Genomic DNA, 17,792 nt, shown 5'->3' on the forward strand with positions numbered 1-17,792 from the left:
GGGCGCCACGCCCTGGCCCTGGTACAGGCCGGCGGCGACACCCGGGTCTAAATTTACTAAACAAATTGCCCATTTAGAGCTAGCCGTGCCTCCTACCGTACAACAGGGTCAGCGGTGGACTCGGCTCTCCTCAGCCACCGCCTCCTCTGGCGACCAAGCACAAACTGGCTGGCTGGGCGCCTGCGACGCCTCCGCGAGGTTCCTCACAGAACCAGGGCGCGCCAGCGGGGTCGCAAAACGCAGGGGTCAGAGGGCAAAGGGCGACGCCCTGGCGGCCCCAGCTGCCCCAGGACCCCCGGAAGCCCCGCTGCTGGTGGCACGTGTTGCACCGCGTGGCCTCTGTGAGGGAACTTATACACATCTAGATGTGTATAAGAGACAGCTCCAGTGCCAGGCATCCCAGTGGCAACTCTAAATCCAGAAGTCTTTGCTGTGCCATTGGGGAAAGCACTTGCGTTGTGACTCTTGGCAGGCTCGGCATTAATAGGTGTGCCCAATGCAGAATATGGTGATGTTAACTCTGCAAAACCTGGTGGAATTATGCTGCCACTCAGTGGCTGGGCTGAGGGAGATGGTAAGCCTATAGCTGGTGCTGGGGTTGCTGGATTCCCCAGAATAAAAGAACTGTCAGACTTCTGCTGCCCATCAGTGGCCCCAAGTGTGGAATGAGAGATAGATTCTGTATTTAAAGGATGGCTGGAAGTTGTGACTGGTTTCCTGCCTGCCTGTGCAGGAAAACTGGTGGAGACTTGGGCTGAAGCAGTGTTGTCACTGTGTAGTATGTTCCCAGAACCAGGAAGCCCCACATAAAATCGGATGTACTCCTTCCTGGAGACAAAGGTAGACTGCAAGATGACAGTTTTGGAAGGAGGGCTGGTATTCATAGCACTGGCGTCAATGGCAGGCTTGGCTAATGATGCTGCAGAGGCATTGCTCACTAAAGTGGAGGTGTCTGGAGGAACCATGATAGGAAGGCTCAGAAAATCATGGGCACTGGGGAGAGAGGTTTTCAGCTGTAGCCCATCAGCGGCCCCAAATTTGGGCTGAGCGGTGGCTCCTGGATTTAAAGCATAGTTGGAAGTTGGAGTTGTTCCCCTGACTGACTGTGCAGGCAAACTGGTGGAAGCTTGGACTGAGGCAATGTTGCTACTGGGTCGTGTGTTCCCAGAACCAGGAAGCCCCAGGTAAAAAGGGAGGTACTTCTTCTTGGAGACAGAGGCAGACTGCAAGATGACAGCCTTGGAGGGAGGAGTGGTATTCATAGCATTGGTTTCAATGGGAGGCTTGGATGATGATGCTGTAGAGGCACTGTTCACTAAAGTGGAGGTGACTGGAGAAGCAATGATGGGAAGGCTCAGAAAAACACAGGCACCGGGGAGAGAAGCTTTCTGCTGCTGCCCCTCAGGAGCCCCAGATTTGGGCTGAGGGGTGGCTTCTTTTCCAAAGAATTGGTTAAAATTTGGGGTGGTACTGTGGAATATAAATGGAAGTGGAGATGTGTAGACTGATGTCTTTCCTGTGTGCCTCTGCTCTGCACTGCAATGTATTTGGGAATTTGGGAGTGAGCTCACCCTGGAGCTTAGGGAAGATGTGAAAATAACAACCTGAGAAGGGGCAGTAGTATCCATGTTAACTACTTCAGGGTCTACCGTAGTCTGTGAGGTTAGGTGGCCAGATGTATTTGTTGTGATAGTGGAAATGACTGATGTGGAATTCATAGGCTTGCTGGTGATAACTGAGGTCCTGGTGGAAGGGACTGGAAGAAGAGTCAGGAAGGAAAGAGGAGGAGGGGAATCCACATGCATAGATATTGGGGACTCCCTTCTGACAGGAGGCTTGAAGAAGGGTGTGAGACTAGGAGGTGTTGGGGGGTCAGAAGTGGGAGGCGCTGCTCCTATGACTGAATGACAAGAGCCTCCTTTCTCATTAGATTGATCCCTCAAAAGGGGAACAAGGTCAGCAGGAAGAGCCAGAGGAGAGTTAGGGATTGTGAATGCTATTCTCTCATCCATTTTTGGTGTGGTGGAAAGTGGAGGGACAGGCAGAATGAGGGATCCAGTAGCCAGGTCAGCCAAGTCAGGGATGGGCAAAGGAGCTGGGACCTGTGAAGTGTCAGTGTAAGTGGCAAGGGGCAGGGAGTCTGTAGTCTCCACAGGTGGGGAGAAGGAAGGGGCAGGTTGGGTGATGCTGCTGTTTGTCATGGTCTCTGTTTTATCCTCCAAGATTCTGCTATTCCTTTTATACTCAGGGCTCTTCTCCAAGGTGTGTAGGGCTCCCTCGACAGACAGGCAGGGGAGCTTAGCAGGTGGGGGAAGCTCACCTCGATCCCACAGCAATGGCAGTGAAGGGGGCAGCGGCAGCAGCAGTGGAATCGACATTTTCCTTTTGCAGGGCCTGCTGCGGGCAGCTCTGGGAGGAGCAGCGCTCCTTGAAGGAATACCGAAAGGCTTCCCATCAGGCATCCTCGTTGCGGACATCAGCGGACTCGGCACGCCTAGAGAGCTGGGCGGTGGCTCTTCATTCGGCACTTCCCTGGCCAACTTCTGTGGCAGCAGGGAGCAGCCCGCGAGTGGCTCAGGGGGAGCTGCTGCATCCGGATCAGGCTTTCCAAGATGCCGGGCACATCCGGCCTCGCTGTGTGTGCTGGGCGTGGCAGGGCCTTCCAAGCAGGAGCTCGCTGGAGACGCCTGGGCCTTCTCTCTCACGCTGTTTTCTGAGACCGTGTGGTGGACATTTCCCTGCAGAGGCCCAGGGCTGCACATGAAGGAGGCCAGGTCTTCCTGGGTGCCCTGGGACCTGGATGTGGACGATGCTTCTCCGCTAAGGGGGGCCCTTTTCTCGTCATCCTCCCCTTTGATCTGCACCGGATCCTCACTCGTCTTTGCCCTTCTGGGCCCTTCTTGGGCCCGCACCTCGGTCTCCTCCGGGAGAGTGGCTGGGATGGGCCTCCTGGCCGTGACCGCAGGCGGCTCACTTGGTGAAGGCAGCCGGAGGGTGAACGCGCGGCTGGGAGGAGGGATCCTCACGGAGCTGGGGTGTCCAAACCTCGGGGGGTTCCGAGTAGGCAGCACGGGTGTCTTCCTCGTGGCCAGCCCCCAGCCCACAGCCGGCAGGACCCCCAGAGGGGCGGCCGCAGCCCGCGGGAGAGGACACGGCCTCTTAGGGGCGACGAAGATGCCGCCTGGCGAAGGCCTGCGACGGGCATTGCGGCGGAACAAGCCGCGGAAAGGGCGCGGGGTGGCTGCGGGGTGAACCCGGCCGGGCCGGGAGGCGTCCCGGGCCAGGGGAGCGGGGGCGCCACGCCCTGGCCCTGGTACAGGCCGGCGGCGACACCCGGGTCTAAATTTACTAAACAAATTGCCCATTTAGAGCTAGCCGTGCCTCCTACCGTACAACAGGGTCAGCGGTGGACTCGGCTCTCCTCAGCCACCGCCTCCTCTGGCGACCAAGCACAAACTGGCTGGCTGGGCGCCTGCGACGCCTCCGCGAGGTTCCTCACAGAACCAGGGCGCGCCAGCGGGGGCGCAAAACGCAGGGGTCAGAGGGCAAAGGGCGACGCCCTGGCGGCCCCAGCTGCCCCAGGACCCCCGGAAGCCCCGCTGCTGGTGGCACGTGTTGCACCGCGTGGCCTCTGTGAGGGAACTGCTGGGGCCTGCGGTTCCGTCGCCAGAGCTCTCGTCACCTGGGCTCCGGCTCTGCTTGTTCCTCAGCCCTGGCCCGGCGCTGTCGCACGCAGTGGCCCTGTGTCGGCCGTCCCCATTCCTCCGTTCACAGAGGGTACATCTGCTTGAAGTTGAGCACAGGACAACCCATATCCTCCCAGGCTCCTTCAGGACCTTGGCAGTGCCTCTGCGCTGCCTGGAGCCAGGTGTGCCTTCTCTATGGCGCCAGGGTCACCGACCAGGCCATGAGGGTTTCCGACGAGGGGACATGGTGCCTTGTCCTGAGTAGATGCTACGCCCTACCACATGTCTTCCTGACAGGCGGGGCCTCTTCACTGCTTTTCTTTTCATAAATTTGTTTTAAACATTTGAGGCTGGGCGCCCTGGCTCATGCCTTTAATGCCAGCACTTTGTGAGGCCAAGGCGGGTGGATCACCTGAGGTCAGCAGTTCGAGACCAGCCTAACATAGTGAAACTCCGTCTCCACTAAAAATACAAAAATTAACTGGGCGTGGTGGTGTACACTTGTAATCCCAGCTACTAGGGAGGCTGAGGCAGGAAAATCGTTTGAAAGCGGGAGGTGGAGGTTGCAGTGAATCGAGATCACCTCACTGCACTCTAGCCTGGGTGACAGAGCAAAACTCTGTCTCAAACAAAACAAAACCACACACACCCCCACACCAAACAGCAGCAGCAACAACATTTAAGCCTTAGGCTGCTCCTCAGGTCACTGATATGGCAGTGGCCTCGCCAGGCTTCGAACCTGGGCTGTGTGATTCCAGAGCTTGTGCTCTGGCCTGTGTGCCTCCTTGTTATGGACACATCATGTATTCTCATTATTTTCTGTAGTCCTTAGGGTACCTAGCACACAGCGCATCTGTACTAAGCACATGCATGCCTAGGGGGAAGCCCTTACTTCACCTCATAAGTTGATCATGGCAGGCGCTGGGCTCCAGTCTCCTCTGAAGACAGGGGGCAGTGACCACCAACAGTCAGCAAAGCAGCATCCCATACTGTTCTTCCAACTGAGCCTTGCAGCCCAGATTTCCTTTTTGATCTAGTTTGAAGGATCTAAATATGTAAAGATTATAGTCCAGATCCATTTTGGCCTATCCTGAAAGAAATTCACCAGTGGATTAATCCAAATGGATAAACCAGTTCTCTGGCCCTCTTGGAATATGTTAGAAATTTGCAAGTTAGTAGTGGAGCAATGTGTTCGATTAAAATATGATCAACACAATTTGGTCATTGTCAGCATGCCAGCGAGGTCCACTCTTTACTACACATTACTGTCACCTAAGTATAACTATACATATTCTTATGCCCAAGGAAGGAGACTTAATATTGGTTGTTAGGACAAAGGAAATACGTGTTACTGTCTTAAGAGCTGGAAGTTTCAGCATCACAAGAAAGATTTGGAAAATCCTACATATGACCTTACCTAGTTTTAATTTTGTTTCTTTGGTTTATTTAACTGGACTGCTTTGCTCTGTTTGGGCTAATGTTGTGTGCCAGATATAGGACACGTGGAAGGTTCAGAACCAAGAATCAGAGATCAGAAAAAATATTTTAATGTATTTTTTAGTTCAAAAAATTGATTTAAAATAACATCAAGCCTAGTTAACATACTACAAAATCCATTTTATTCCTCTGCTCATATATTTTATAGTATGTCAGAGTAAATGTGGGCTTCCATATCCAACAAAGCTTATGTTTCTAGGACACAAAGTTTTGCTCAGACCCAAGTTTTGTTTCAAAAGAGGAGACATATTATAAATCCTTCCTAACCTCTCAGGGAACAGAGAAATTGTTTAAAGTTATGGCATTTAACTGTAATCTCTTGATATCATTTGAGGACAGTTCAATAAAAAATAATCTCTTGATTTCATTTGTTTGAACAAAAATAATCTGGTACAAATTTTGGACAAAGATTTCCTACAAGAACTCTGAAACAAGATGATGAAATGTCAGGCTTATTTGAAAACAATAAATTACAGCCATTTTCCCCCAAAGGGGAAAAATTCATTAAACAAATAATGAATATTGGGGTTTCAGGACAATAAAGGAAATTTGGACAAGGGTATTCCAGAAAATTCCACCTCTTTATTTTTCTTGTCAAATGGGAATAGATTTTTTTTTTAATATAAAATCTTCCTTGTCCTTGTGAGGCAAAATAACATTAGATGGCAAATGGTTATTCTGAGATCATTTGACTTGACAGAAACAAGCATGTTGAGATGAAATCTGTCAAGGCAAAATATTTTCCAAAAATTTAATAATTACATAAATATTGTGATAATAGCAACAATTTATAATTGCCAAGTGAGATTACTTGTAATTTAATAATTTTTTAAAGCACCAATCTCCAATCATATCAAATGAATCTCTGGGTGGCCAGCTTTGTATAGAATTGTGGTAGTGACAATAAACCATATCTAGCACCCTGTGGTTGAACTATCTCGCCAACAATCCACCGTAAGTCATACAGAGTTAATGTGAGGACACACTGAATCTTCTGCACTTTACTGACTCATGAACCTCATTAAGTGAACTTCTTTCCCTAAAATAATTTTGGTCTCCTCTCTCGTGAAGAAAAGTTATCTGAAAAAAGAATGTGGAATGTGGAGGAAAGAGACTTTGTTCCAGTGAACGGTTTGCAAACTGCATCCTCTGGTGCAAAACAAAGGTGCATTCCAGAAAACAAAGGGAAGACTTGGGTTTTATAGCAAAAGTTCCCTGTCCAGGTTCCCACATAAGTTTCTTCAGGCAAATGAAGGTTTGAAACTGGCTTAGTTCTGGCCCTAGTGCAGTGGCTTACATCTGTAATCCCAGCAGTTTGGGAAGCCCAGGTGGGTGGATCACTTGAGATCAGGAGTTTGAAACCAGCCTGGGCAACACGGTGAAACCCTGTCTCTACTAAAACTCCAGGGAAAAAAAAAAAAAATTAGCCCGGTGTGGTGGCGCACACCTGTAATTCCAGCTACTTCGCTGGGTGTGGTGGCAGAGGTTGCAGTGAGGTGAGATTATGCCACTGCATCCCAGCCTGGGTGACAGAGTAAGACTCTGTCTCAAAAAAAGAAAAAAAAAAGAGAGAGAGAGAAAGAAAGAAAGAAAGACATTGGCTTAGCTCCAATTGGCCAGTGCAGTTATAAACTCTAGTCAGCAAATGGCTTCTTGGCTCTATTTTAAATTTAGGACCAGTTAGCCACACAGGATTCATTAAGAAGAATTGGCTCTTCCAGGTTCACATTTGTCCACAATCTTCTGCCCTTTACTATAATCAGGGCTCAGCAAGGACAGACTGACTTTGTGCCGCTCCTTCTTGGCATAGCCTTTCCTTGGTTGTTTCATCTATTTCCCTTCCAGTTAACTTTTTTTCAGAAATGTATCAAGACCTTTCTATGGTTGATGACTTCCACAATCTCTTGGCTTTCATTGGTCTACTAAATTTTGGTACTTGTATACTTTTATTTAAGTACAATTTCAGGAGGAACACAAAGTAAATATGTGTTCCTGGTCTGTCACCTTGAACTGAAAGTTCCTGTTCATTCTGGAAGCCAAACTTCCCATAGGAGAAAACTACCCTTAGTATTAACAGATGTAGCATTCCAGACTCTAACTTTTCTTGAGGAATCAGTCACTAAGGATTTAGGATATGGTAATTTCTGTATGGGGAAATAATACCTATCCCATGGAGTTGACTGGAAGATTAAATTATATAATCAATATAGAAATGCTTTGTAAAATTTTAATTACTGTGAAAATGCTTTTTATTTTTACTATATAAATTTTTTTTGACATTTTTAATGTAAGACAGTGCTTTTTTGTTAACTGTTTTGAAAACCAAACTACATTTTTTCATTAGCTCAATGGGAATGAATGGCATTGTTTGTGAGGGTGGAGATGAAGTCATAGATGTTTCTCGATATCTATTACTTCACAATATTTTCAGCAACTAACTTACTCATGTATTCCTCTTTCCAATGTTATTGAGGACCTACTTCCAGTCAGATGCTTTATTTCAGGTTTTGGCAAACATTTTCTAGGTTTTAAATATTTAAGTCTTTGTGGGCCAAATGCAGTTTCTGTAGCTCCTCTTCCTCTTTTACCTCCTCTCTTTTATTCTTCAAGAACCCTTTTAAAATGTAATCATCATTATTCACTCATAGGACATACAAAATGATCTGTGGGTCATTTTTGCTAACCCCGATCTATGTCTTTACTGAGCAGAAGGCACATCTTTGAGTAAATCACTTGTTTGAATCGATTATTCGTCTCCCCACTTTTTTTGTTGTTTGTTTTTGAGACTGAGTCCTGCTCTGTCGTCTAGGCTAGAGTGCAGTGGTGCGATCTCGGCTCACTGCAACCTCCGCCTCCCGGGTTCAAGAGATGCCCCTGCCTCAGCCTTCCGAGTAGCTGGGATTACAGGCAACTGCCATCATGCCCGGCTAATTTTTGTATTTTTAGTAGAGACGGGGTTTCACCATCTTGGCCAGGCTGGTTCAAACTCCTGACCTCGTGATTCACCCGCCTCAGCCTCCCAAAGTGCTGAGATTACTGGCGTGAGCCAATGCGCCCAGCCTAGTCTCCCCAATCTTGTCCTTAATTTCCTACAGTCTCTAATCAAAATGATATCCAAGAGAGATCCTGTGGAAATGTAAGTCAGATAATATCACCCAAGCCTCTTCAATGGCTTACTCAAAGCAAAAGCCAAAGTCCTTAAAATGCCTCCAAAACCCTAGCAATCAGAGGTCTCCATTTCCTTTCTGACTTCATTTCCTTCTCTCCACTCTGATCCCTCTCTCCCCTACACAGTGACATCATCCTTTCTGTTACCAGAATACTGTATGAACACTTTTGCCCATGGTCGTCCCATCTGACTGTTTTCTTTACCATTTCTTTTCTAACACTCATTTCCCAGACATACACATTGTTGTTTCCTAGGATCCCATTATGCTTCTTCTTAAATTTTACCTTCCACATAATTTCAGATTGCAACCCCCACACCAACTGATACTCTTCACCTCCCTTCCCTGCATTATATTTCTTTCTAGGATGTACTTGATATACCATTTATTTTACCTATTTATTTAAATTTAACTTACATGTGTATACTTATGTTTATATATTTGTTTATTCATCTGTTTATTTTTGCCCCCATCCCCCACCAAAATAGAAGGTAGGAATATTTACCTTTTTTTTTTTTTTCGCTGCTAATATTCCTTGAATATACCTGTAAACCAGTACTTGACATTTGGTAGGGTATCAATAATTTTCTGGAATGAATAAAGGTGTGGGTAGATTAGTGAATTAATCCCTAGGGTTTCTGAACTGAAGACTTGTGTGAAGAGGAAGGCAGCACGGTTGGGAAAAGGTACTGTGAGAAGCAGTATTTAGAGTTCCCTGATGTGTATCTTAATACATAGATTTTTGTTCATTTAAATAATTTTAACAGGGTAGTTAGGAACTAGTTTAGGGAGACACATCACAAAATTTTTGTAGTGGATTCTGTAGGGTTCTTTTAAAGTATGTATAAGTATTAAAATATATGCATGCACATACACCTCTATTAGTTTATTGAATGCTTTAAAAGAGCCCTTTGAAGTAGCAAATATCAGTATTCTTCATTTACAGATGAGCTTAACTCACTCAAGGTTATATCGTAATTTAGTTATAAATGTAAAACTAAACTGTGAGTTTTTCAGCACATCCTCCCTAGAAAGCTGTGACTTATTAATGAGATCCTGGTAATCCACAGAGATTTATTCAGCTTCCAAAAATGTACAAGCTATGGACTCAGTTATGGGCTACTCATTTTAATAAAGGGAAAAAGATTTATCCAGCACAAAACATAGGGAATATTAAATGTTATTCTCTATTAAGATAAGTAATGGGAATAGTAGACTTCAGTCTTTCTAAAATAGCTTGAGACCATCATATCTGCATTATGGCCATGGGGATGTTCAGCTGGACTGCCCTTCTCTGTCACTCAGAAGAATTCCCATATTATATAATTATACTTATTGAAACAGATAAGGGACATTGGGCGGTTCAGAATTCTTCAGCTTGATTTTTCCAGAAGTCTTGCCTGTAAAATGAAGATAGTTGGTCTGAACACATTCAGGTATGTAGAGGTTGTTATTAGGATCTTAATTTTGGCAGTGAATGATATGAGCTTACTTTATCTCTGCAGCCTCTCATACACCTATGTCCAACTCTGTTTTGTGTTTGGAAATAATCAAGTATAAATTAAAAATCAAGGTAACTACAACAAATTATTTATTGGTGTATATAAGCATGCAGAACTAAATGTGATCTAGTTCAAATATTTATTTAGTGTTGTATGTTGGGGAGGAGCCTTCAAGGTATCAGAAAATGAAATTTAACTGTCCTGTTGTAAACTACAGTACACGCACACATTGAATTACCAGCTGTGCTCACCTATAGAATCGTCTTCAGGTACTACATGTTTCTATGTACCTGGTATGTATCATCTAGCTTTCAGAATTTTTCAGATACTTCTTAGTACTCCAATTTCAATCTTGCCAGGACCTGCAACCAGTTATGTAGAAGAGAAGAATTTTATTTTCTGTTTATTTATCTGTGTTCAGAACCCAATGAAAGAACAATAAAGTGGAATTGAGGATATCTAGGTTCTTGTTCCAGATCTACCAAAAAATACTTGTGTCCCCTTGAAAAAGTCATAGTCATTTTGGGGTCCCTTTACTTCTCTTTGTTTTGACAGAGTCGTACTTGACTCAAAAATTATTTGATTCTTTGTAGTAGTTGTTTATATGTCATTGGTACCGTAGTAGTTGTTTATATGTCATTGGTATATGTCATTGGTATTCTAAAACAAATAAAGACGATTAAATATGAAGCTGTGAAGCATCTCTTTATGTCTTTAGAGCTTCCTCCATTTTATAGAAGATAAAATGGCAGAGATAGAACAGAAGTGGATGGTTTGACTGGGGGTCCAAAACGGAACTAAAACGTATTTCCTTCATTTCTTGAGCTCACTTAGCTAACACATAGCCTGCTGTATATTAAATTGCATTTTAAAGGGGGGTATTCTTATAGGTCTCCCAACTAATAGCAGAACATAATGAAATTCTTAAAAGATCACCAAACCTTGTGAGATTTACAGCTGTATTTTCACGTAAAGCAAGTTGTATAAATGCCAAGTAATCACCTGAACTTCTAGATACTTCTCAGAACTAAAGTTCTGAACCACTTGAGGTTTGCTTCTGGCTATCTGAAGTTTATGCCAGATAGCAAGGAGTAAACCAAGGAGAAAATAGAAAAGTGGTTAACTGGATTTTAATATCAAATAAGCATTTAAATATTTACCTATGATACATGAATTTATTGTACCTATTAATTACATTATCTGTGGGAAATGCAAAACTATTTGATATATAGGCTGCTGGATTTATCTGTTTTCCCAAAAAGACTGTGACTTTCTGAGGAGGAATTATATTTCACTATCATCTATAACCAGAACTTAACACAATGTCCAGGAAACAGTCAATAAACATGCAATAGGTTAATTAGCAGATAGAGACATGACTTTTCTTCCACAGGAACACATTCTTATGAAAGTGCCAAGACATGAACAAACAGAAAAAATTATTTCTAGTTACAAAGTGGCAACTGACATAGAAATGATACAAACAAGAATTACTGTAGTAATTCAAAGGAGGCATAGAAGCTGTTATGGGATTTTCATAAGATAAGTCATTTGAAGAAGGGAGAGATGGCTTTTGAGTTAATCAGGGGAGAAGTCACAGAAAACCTAGCTTTTGGCCTAAGCTTGAGTTTAAATCAAAATTGTAATGTGATTATATTACAGGTGAAGGTAATGGGATAAACTCACTGCACTAAGACTTGCAGAGCTTAGGATGGTTGTCCAAGATCCAAAAACGAATACATTGTGGACCAGAATTCCAATGAAGTCCTGATGAACTCTAAACTCCAAGATTTTTCTGTGTTATTTTATGTTGCCTTTAACAATAATTTTTTTGGTGGTATGGTAGAAACTGGCTTTAGAATGTGGGTGAAAAATAATGGCATTGAAGAATGAATGGTCTTTGCCCTATTATCAATGAATGTGAAGAATACATTAAAAGGTTCAATGAAAAGACTAATCAACAAGAGTGACATAAACAAAATGTCAGACTAGGAAGCTCCAAGCTCTGGAAACACCAAAAACACCAAAGAAAGAAACAGAAACTGGCTCCACTAACCTTATAGAAACTCTGGAAAATAGTCAAAGTTTTTAGCAAACAAACACATTCTGAATCAGGAAAAAGTCACCTTCAAATGGTAAGAAATGTGTTACTTTCACCTGGCTTTGCGCAAATGCCCATCTCCCTTCTCATGTATCATCATCTTGGCCTGGGAGAGATGACAGGCCAGTTACCAGTCCCCCCACCCAAATTAGCAGAAGAGAATATTTGATCTGCAATGTTCTAACCTCTCCGGGTGCTGCTTGAAGGACTGATTTCTATTTCTCCTAACTCAGATTTCAGGTGGAAAAAATGTCAGCTTTCTGCTTGTCAAAGCTACAGGGAGACTACAGACTTGATGCCTGGGATAAAGATTACAGGTGGATATATACAATAGACCATCTAAGACCCAGAGGGGGATCAAGGGTGAGACTCTCTGGAAAATTAAGACGTTCAATGGAAGCCATGTACATGGGAGAGTCGAGAAGGCCACTTTCAGGCCCAGGAAAGATACATACTCAGAAAAGACCTAAGAAGACCTTAAATTTTCACCTATGGATGTCCCTAGGCTCAGAGAGAGTCCAGCTAATGGGTGAAGGACTGCCCTGCACAGAGCCAGTCTGCAAAAATAGGGTATGTGGCTATTTTTCAAATGTCCAGTTTTCTTTTTCTTTTTCTTTTTGAGACAGACTTTTGGCCTGTCTCCCAGGCTGGACTGCAGTGGTGCGATCTTGGCTTACTGAAACCTCTGCCTCCTGGATTCAAGCAATTCTCCACCTCAGCCTCCAAGTAGCTGGGACTACAGGCACCTGCCACCAAGCCTGACTGATTTTTTTTTTTTTTTTTTTTTTGGTATTTTTTTAGTAGAGACAGAGTTTCAGCATGTTGACCAGGCTGGTCTCGAACTCCCGACCTCAGGTGATCCACCCGCCTCGGCCTCCCAAAGTGCTGAGATTACAGGCATGAGCCACCACACCCAGCCAAATGTCCAGTTTTCAACAGTGACATATCACAAGGCACACAAAGAAATGGAAAAACATGACCTAATTAAAGGAACAAATTTAACTGTCTGAAACCATTCCTGAGGAGTCCAGAAAGAGGATGAAGAAAGCAAACAGAGCTTAAGGTAAATGTGGGACACCATCAAAGGGACCTATATGCATTATGAGAGTTCAGGAAGGCAAAGAAAGAGAACAAAGGCCAAAGGGAATATTTAAAGAAATAATTACTAAAAACTTCCAAATTTGATAAAAGATATGAATCTATAAATCCAGTAAGCTCAGTGAACTCCAGGACATATCTAATGACACTTGTACTAAAACATATTATTACCAATCTGTTGAAAGACAAAAAACAAAGAGAGACTCTTGAAAGCAGCAACAAAGAAGCAACTACTCATGCACAGGTCATTGTCAGTAAGATTATCAACCAGCTTATCAGACAGCAACTTTGGAATCCAGAGTTGGTAGGATGATATATTTAAAGTGTTAAAAGGAAAAAAAAAAAAAACAAACTTGTCAACTGAGAATTCTATACCTACCACAAATGTCCACCATGATGAGGAGAAAACTAAGACATTTTCAGACAAGGAAAAGCTAAAGGATTCATTATCACTGATCTTCTTTAGAAGAAATGGTAAAGGCAGTCTTTCAGATTGAAATGGAAGGATGCTATACAGTAACTCAAAGCCAGCCTTTCTTAGACTCTTCTACAAAGTTGAAGAGGGAGGAAATAACTTTCTAGCTTATCCTGTGAGGCCAGCATTACCCTGATGCTAAAGCCAGACAAATATAATATGGGAAAAAGAAAAATACAGGTCAGTATCTCTTATGAAGATTGATGTACAAATAAAAAAACTTCAACAAAATATGAATGGAGTGAATTCATCAGCATATTAGCAGGATTATGCCCTATGACCAAGTGTCATATTTCTGTGTCTGGCTGCATTTTAGGATGGCAAATAGAATAAAAGGGTGATTTCCATCATTGGATTTGATTGAATTAATGCATTTTCTTATCCATTTCAGAGAGTTCAGGGACTTAAATCCAGGTTGCTCACCAGCAGTCCGAGGAGGCTACCCAAAGGAGTAGCCCCATGAAATGAGAGCAGTGATATCCTGGTAAACTTCTGATTCTTTTTTTCTGAAGGAAATAGCCGTACTTCATTGGTTACAGGCTTAAAGGCATAGTTCAATTAATTAAAAGAGTCGAAAGCAGGGGATTTTTAGTTAAAAAAAAAGTTTTATTTTCATTTTTAATGTTGCTTCCATGTAAAGGGAATTTGACTAGTATACTTTTTGACCTCTAATCCCGGGTGGATGAAATGACGAGACGGTTGGAATGAACAATTGGCCATGCTTTGTTCTGCTCCATTTTCTTCATCTTGGGAGTAAGCCTTCCTATAGAGACAATAGTCTCTGCTCCTCCATGCAACATAGGCATGTGTCTTTTATGGGCATGCCTCTCTCCCATGGGCCTGTCTAGAAGGAACTGGCTGCAACAGAGTGGGCAAGTCTGTGTAATTCCGGAGTTCAGCTAGCAGACTCACTTGTCTGTCTCATTAAACCATATTTTCCAACATGGGCTCTTATCAATAAAAAGGTGACAATCAGGGCTGGCCAGAATGTGTAAACCCTAGGGAAAATGAAAATTCAGGGTGCCTTGTTCAAAATATAAGGAAAAAAGTGCTGTTAAAGGCATTTTCACTGAGTTGAATAGCATTTCTGCAAATTAACGTTCAGCTGGAATGTGTGAATGTCACCTTATCTGGAAATAGAGTTAGTATTTTTTTTTTCCAGATATAATCAACTTAAGATGAAGTTGCACTGGGTTAGGGTACAAGAACTAACAACTTGTATTCTTAAAAGGAGAAAGAGATTTGGAAACACACATACAAAGAGAGGGAAGATAGCCATGTGATGATGGAGGCAGAGATTGAAGTGATGCAGATGTGCTGTCAAATGATGCTAAGGTTTGTTGACAACCATCAGAAACCAAAAGAAGCAAGGAACGATGCTTCCTCAGAGCCTTTGGAGAGAACATGACTCTGCCAACATATTGATTTTCAGACTTTTATCCTCCAGAACTGTAAAGGAGTAAATTTATATTGGTTATGCCATACAGTTTGTGGTACAATTGGTCCTTCATATCCACAGGTTCCACACCCATGCATTCAACCAACTAGAAATCTAAAATACAATACAACAAAAAATAATACAATGAAAAAATATAGTGTAACATCTATTTACAATGCATTTGTATTGTATTTGGTATTACAAGTAATCTAAAGGTGATTTTAAGTATACAGGAGAATGTATGTGGGTTATATGTAAATACTAAGCCATTTTATATACAGGACTTGAGCATTTGTGGACTTTGGTATTCGCAGGGGTTCTGGAACCAATTACCATCAGATACCAAGGGACTACTATATTTTATTTTGGAAGCCCTAGGAAAGTAATACAGTACTAACAAATGAAGACCTAGATGTGGTGGCATATACCTGGAGTCCCAGCTACTTGGGAGGCTGAGGTGGGAGAATTTCTTGAACCTAGGAGCTTGAGGCTGCACTAAGCCATGATTATGCCACTGCACTCCAATCTGTACACAGAGAGAGACTCTGTCTCTAAAAGATAAGTAACTAAGAAAATCCATCCATCCATCCATCAATCAATCAATCAATCAATCAAACATGAAGCTTTTTCTTTTCTTCTGTAGTCTCTCTACTTCCATGAGTTTTTAAAAAATTTGCTATTTAATATTTTTAAGTAAATGAAAATTATAATGTAAAGTTATTAGCATTAATTTTAACATTCCTCTTTATATCAAAGAGTGCTAGTTTTACATGTAAATATAAGAACATTTATCTGATATGCAAAATTTCCAAAAAGTCACACAATTTCTGTTTTGTAGCTTGTATATGCACATGTGTTTTTTTCTTTTTTATTTGTTTAAACATTGCAGTGGAAATGCTGTACAAAAATAATTCAACTGTTTTTATGTCACTTTTTAATATGCACACATTCTACCCAAACTCTCTATCTTCAGCTGACTGATAAGTAAGAAAAGACTAAAAGGAAAAGTGGGTTTCTCACTTTTTCCCTTTTTTATGTCATCAATTTCAGCATAAGTGGTGGCCAATATTGGAAAATAACACAAATAAGAAAGAATGTAATGGACAGTAGCCTCTTGGAGCTGTCAGCACCTTCACTTACTCAGTCATAGATGACTAGTTTATGATTAGCACCCCTGAGAATTTCTTATAGTTAATTTTAAGTCTTATATTCCTTGCAGTTAAGGATTTTAGGCACTGCAATTAAGGATTTTAATAGAAAAAACGTAGACTCATCTATTTTGGAACAAAGTTTATCAGTTTTACTTTTGGAACATCTGCATCAGTCTTATCCTCTTTAGATATTGAATGCCCTTCCCCCAACTAAGTTGTATACTTCTTAAAGTCAGGACTAAGTTTTACAACTCTTGTTTTCCCCTCAATATCTAACTAGAAGATGCCTTCTATCAACATGTGTAGATTTATTTTAAATAACATAAGTACATGTGTGTTCCCATTTCTCTCTGGGAAATGAGGCTAAATTCCACAACATTCACATATCAAGCCCTTAAATTTCTTTGAACCTAATGATTTACAAATGGGTAGCATATCTTCCCTCCTGCTTCACCACATTCTCAGATGGTTCTTTCAAAATATGGTCACTAATTATTAACTGCAAAGAAATAATGAGCAAAAAAAGAGAAAGAAATTGCTTACCAAAACAACTTCCGTATCTTTCACTTTCACTTTATTGCATACCATATTTAAAAAGCCCACTCAAAATGGATAAAAACTTAAAATACACGGAAGTGTAAAGCTAATGGAATAAAACATAGGGGAAAATCTTTATCACATTGGTTTGCGCGATTAGTTTCTGCATATGAGCTCAAGAACATGGGTCATAATAGCAAAAATAGACAAATGGAACTGCATCAAACTAAAGACTGCACAGCACAGGAAAAAATTAACAGTGAATAGACAACTTACAGACTGAGACAAAAACAACTCAATAACAAAGAAAACAAACCAACAAAAAAAGTTCCAATGATCTGAAAAGACATTTCTCAAAAGAAAACCTACAAATGGTGAAAATGAATATTAAAAATTCTCAACTTTGATCATCAGAAAAACGCAAATTAAAACCACAATGAGATATCATCTCACACCAGTTAGAATGGCTATTTTCAAAAAGACAAATGCTAACCAGTGTTGGCAAGGATGTGGAGAAAAGGGAACACTTGTACATTGTTGCTGGGGAAGTAAATGGTATTTGGAAAAATGGTATAGGAGTTCCTCAAAAACTAAATAGTAAAACTACCATGTGATCCAACAATCTTACTTCTGGGTATATACCCAAAAGATTTGAAATTGGTATGTGGGAGACATATCTGCATTCTCACGTTCATTTCAGCATTATTCATAACAGTGAAGACATGGGAGCAAACTAAATGTCCATCAATTGAATAAAGAAAATAAAAATGAAATAAAATTTAATAAATACTATTTTGCCTGTTACATGAAGGCTATTTAGTCATTCATGACAAGGATGGAATTGAAGGATGTTATACTAAGCAAAATATGTCAGGTCCAGAAAGACAAATAATGAATGATGTCACTTATTTGTGGAATCTAATAAAAGTAATCTCATAGGAACACAGAGGATAAATAAAGGTGGTTACCAGAGGCTGGGGAGGCTGGCAAGGGACAAAGAATGGGAAGATGTTGATCAGAGTGGAATGTTTCAGTTAGACTGGAGAAATAAGTTTGATGATCTATGGCACTACATGGTAACCACTATTGATGACTGTATTGTATATTCCAAAATTGCTAAAAGTATAGATTTTTTAATGT

The 17,792-nt window shown here is 41.9% G+C and overlaps 1 protein-coding gene across 1 annotated transcript in view; it reads right to left on the bottom strand.

Annotated features, from left to right (window-relative positions):
- NPAP1 (nuclear pore associated protein 1) overlaps window positions 1–3,523 on the bottom strand; it is a 4,147-nt gene extending 624 nt beyond the window's left edge. Inside the window, exon 1 of the mRNA XM_012002431.1 lies at window positions 411–3,523. Within this exon, the coding sequence (XP_011857821.1) occupies window positions 411–3,365 (2,955 nt within the window). The 5' untranslated portion in view covers window positions 3,366–3,523. The remainder of the gene's footprint in view (window positions 1–410) is intronic.
- Between the last annotated feature and the right edge of the window lie 14,269 nt (window positions 3,524–17,792).

Source organism: Mandrillus leucophaeus, unplaced genomic scaffold (genome assembly GCF_000951045.1).
Source record: "Mandrillus leucophaeus isolate KB7577 unplaced genomic scaffold, Mleu.le_1.0 Scaffold687, whole genome shotgun sequence".
Classification (NCBI taxonomy): Eukaryota; Metazoa; Chordata; class Mammalia; order Primates; family Cercopithecidae; genus Mandrillus; species Mandrillus leucophaeus.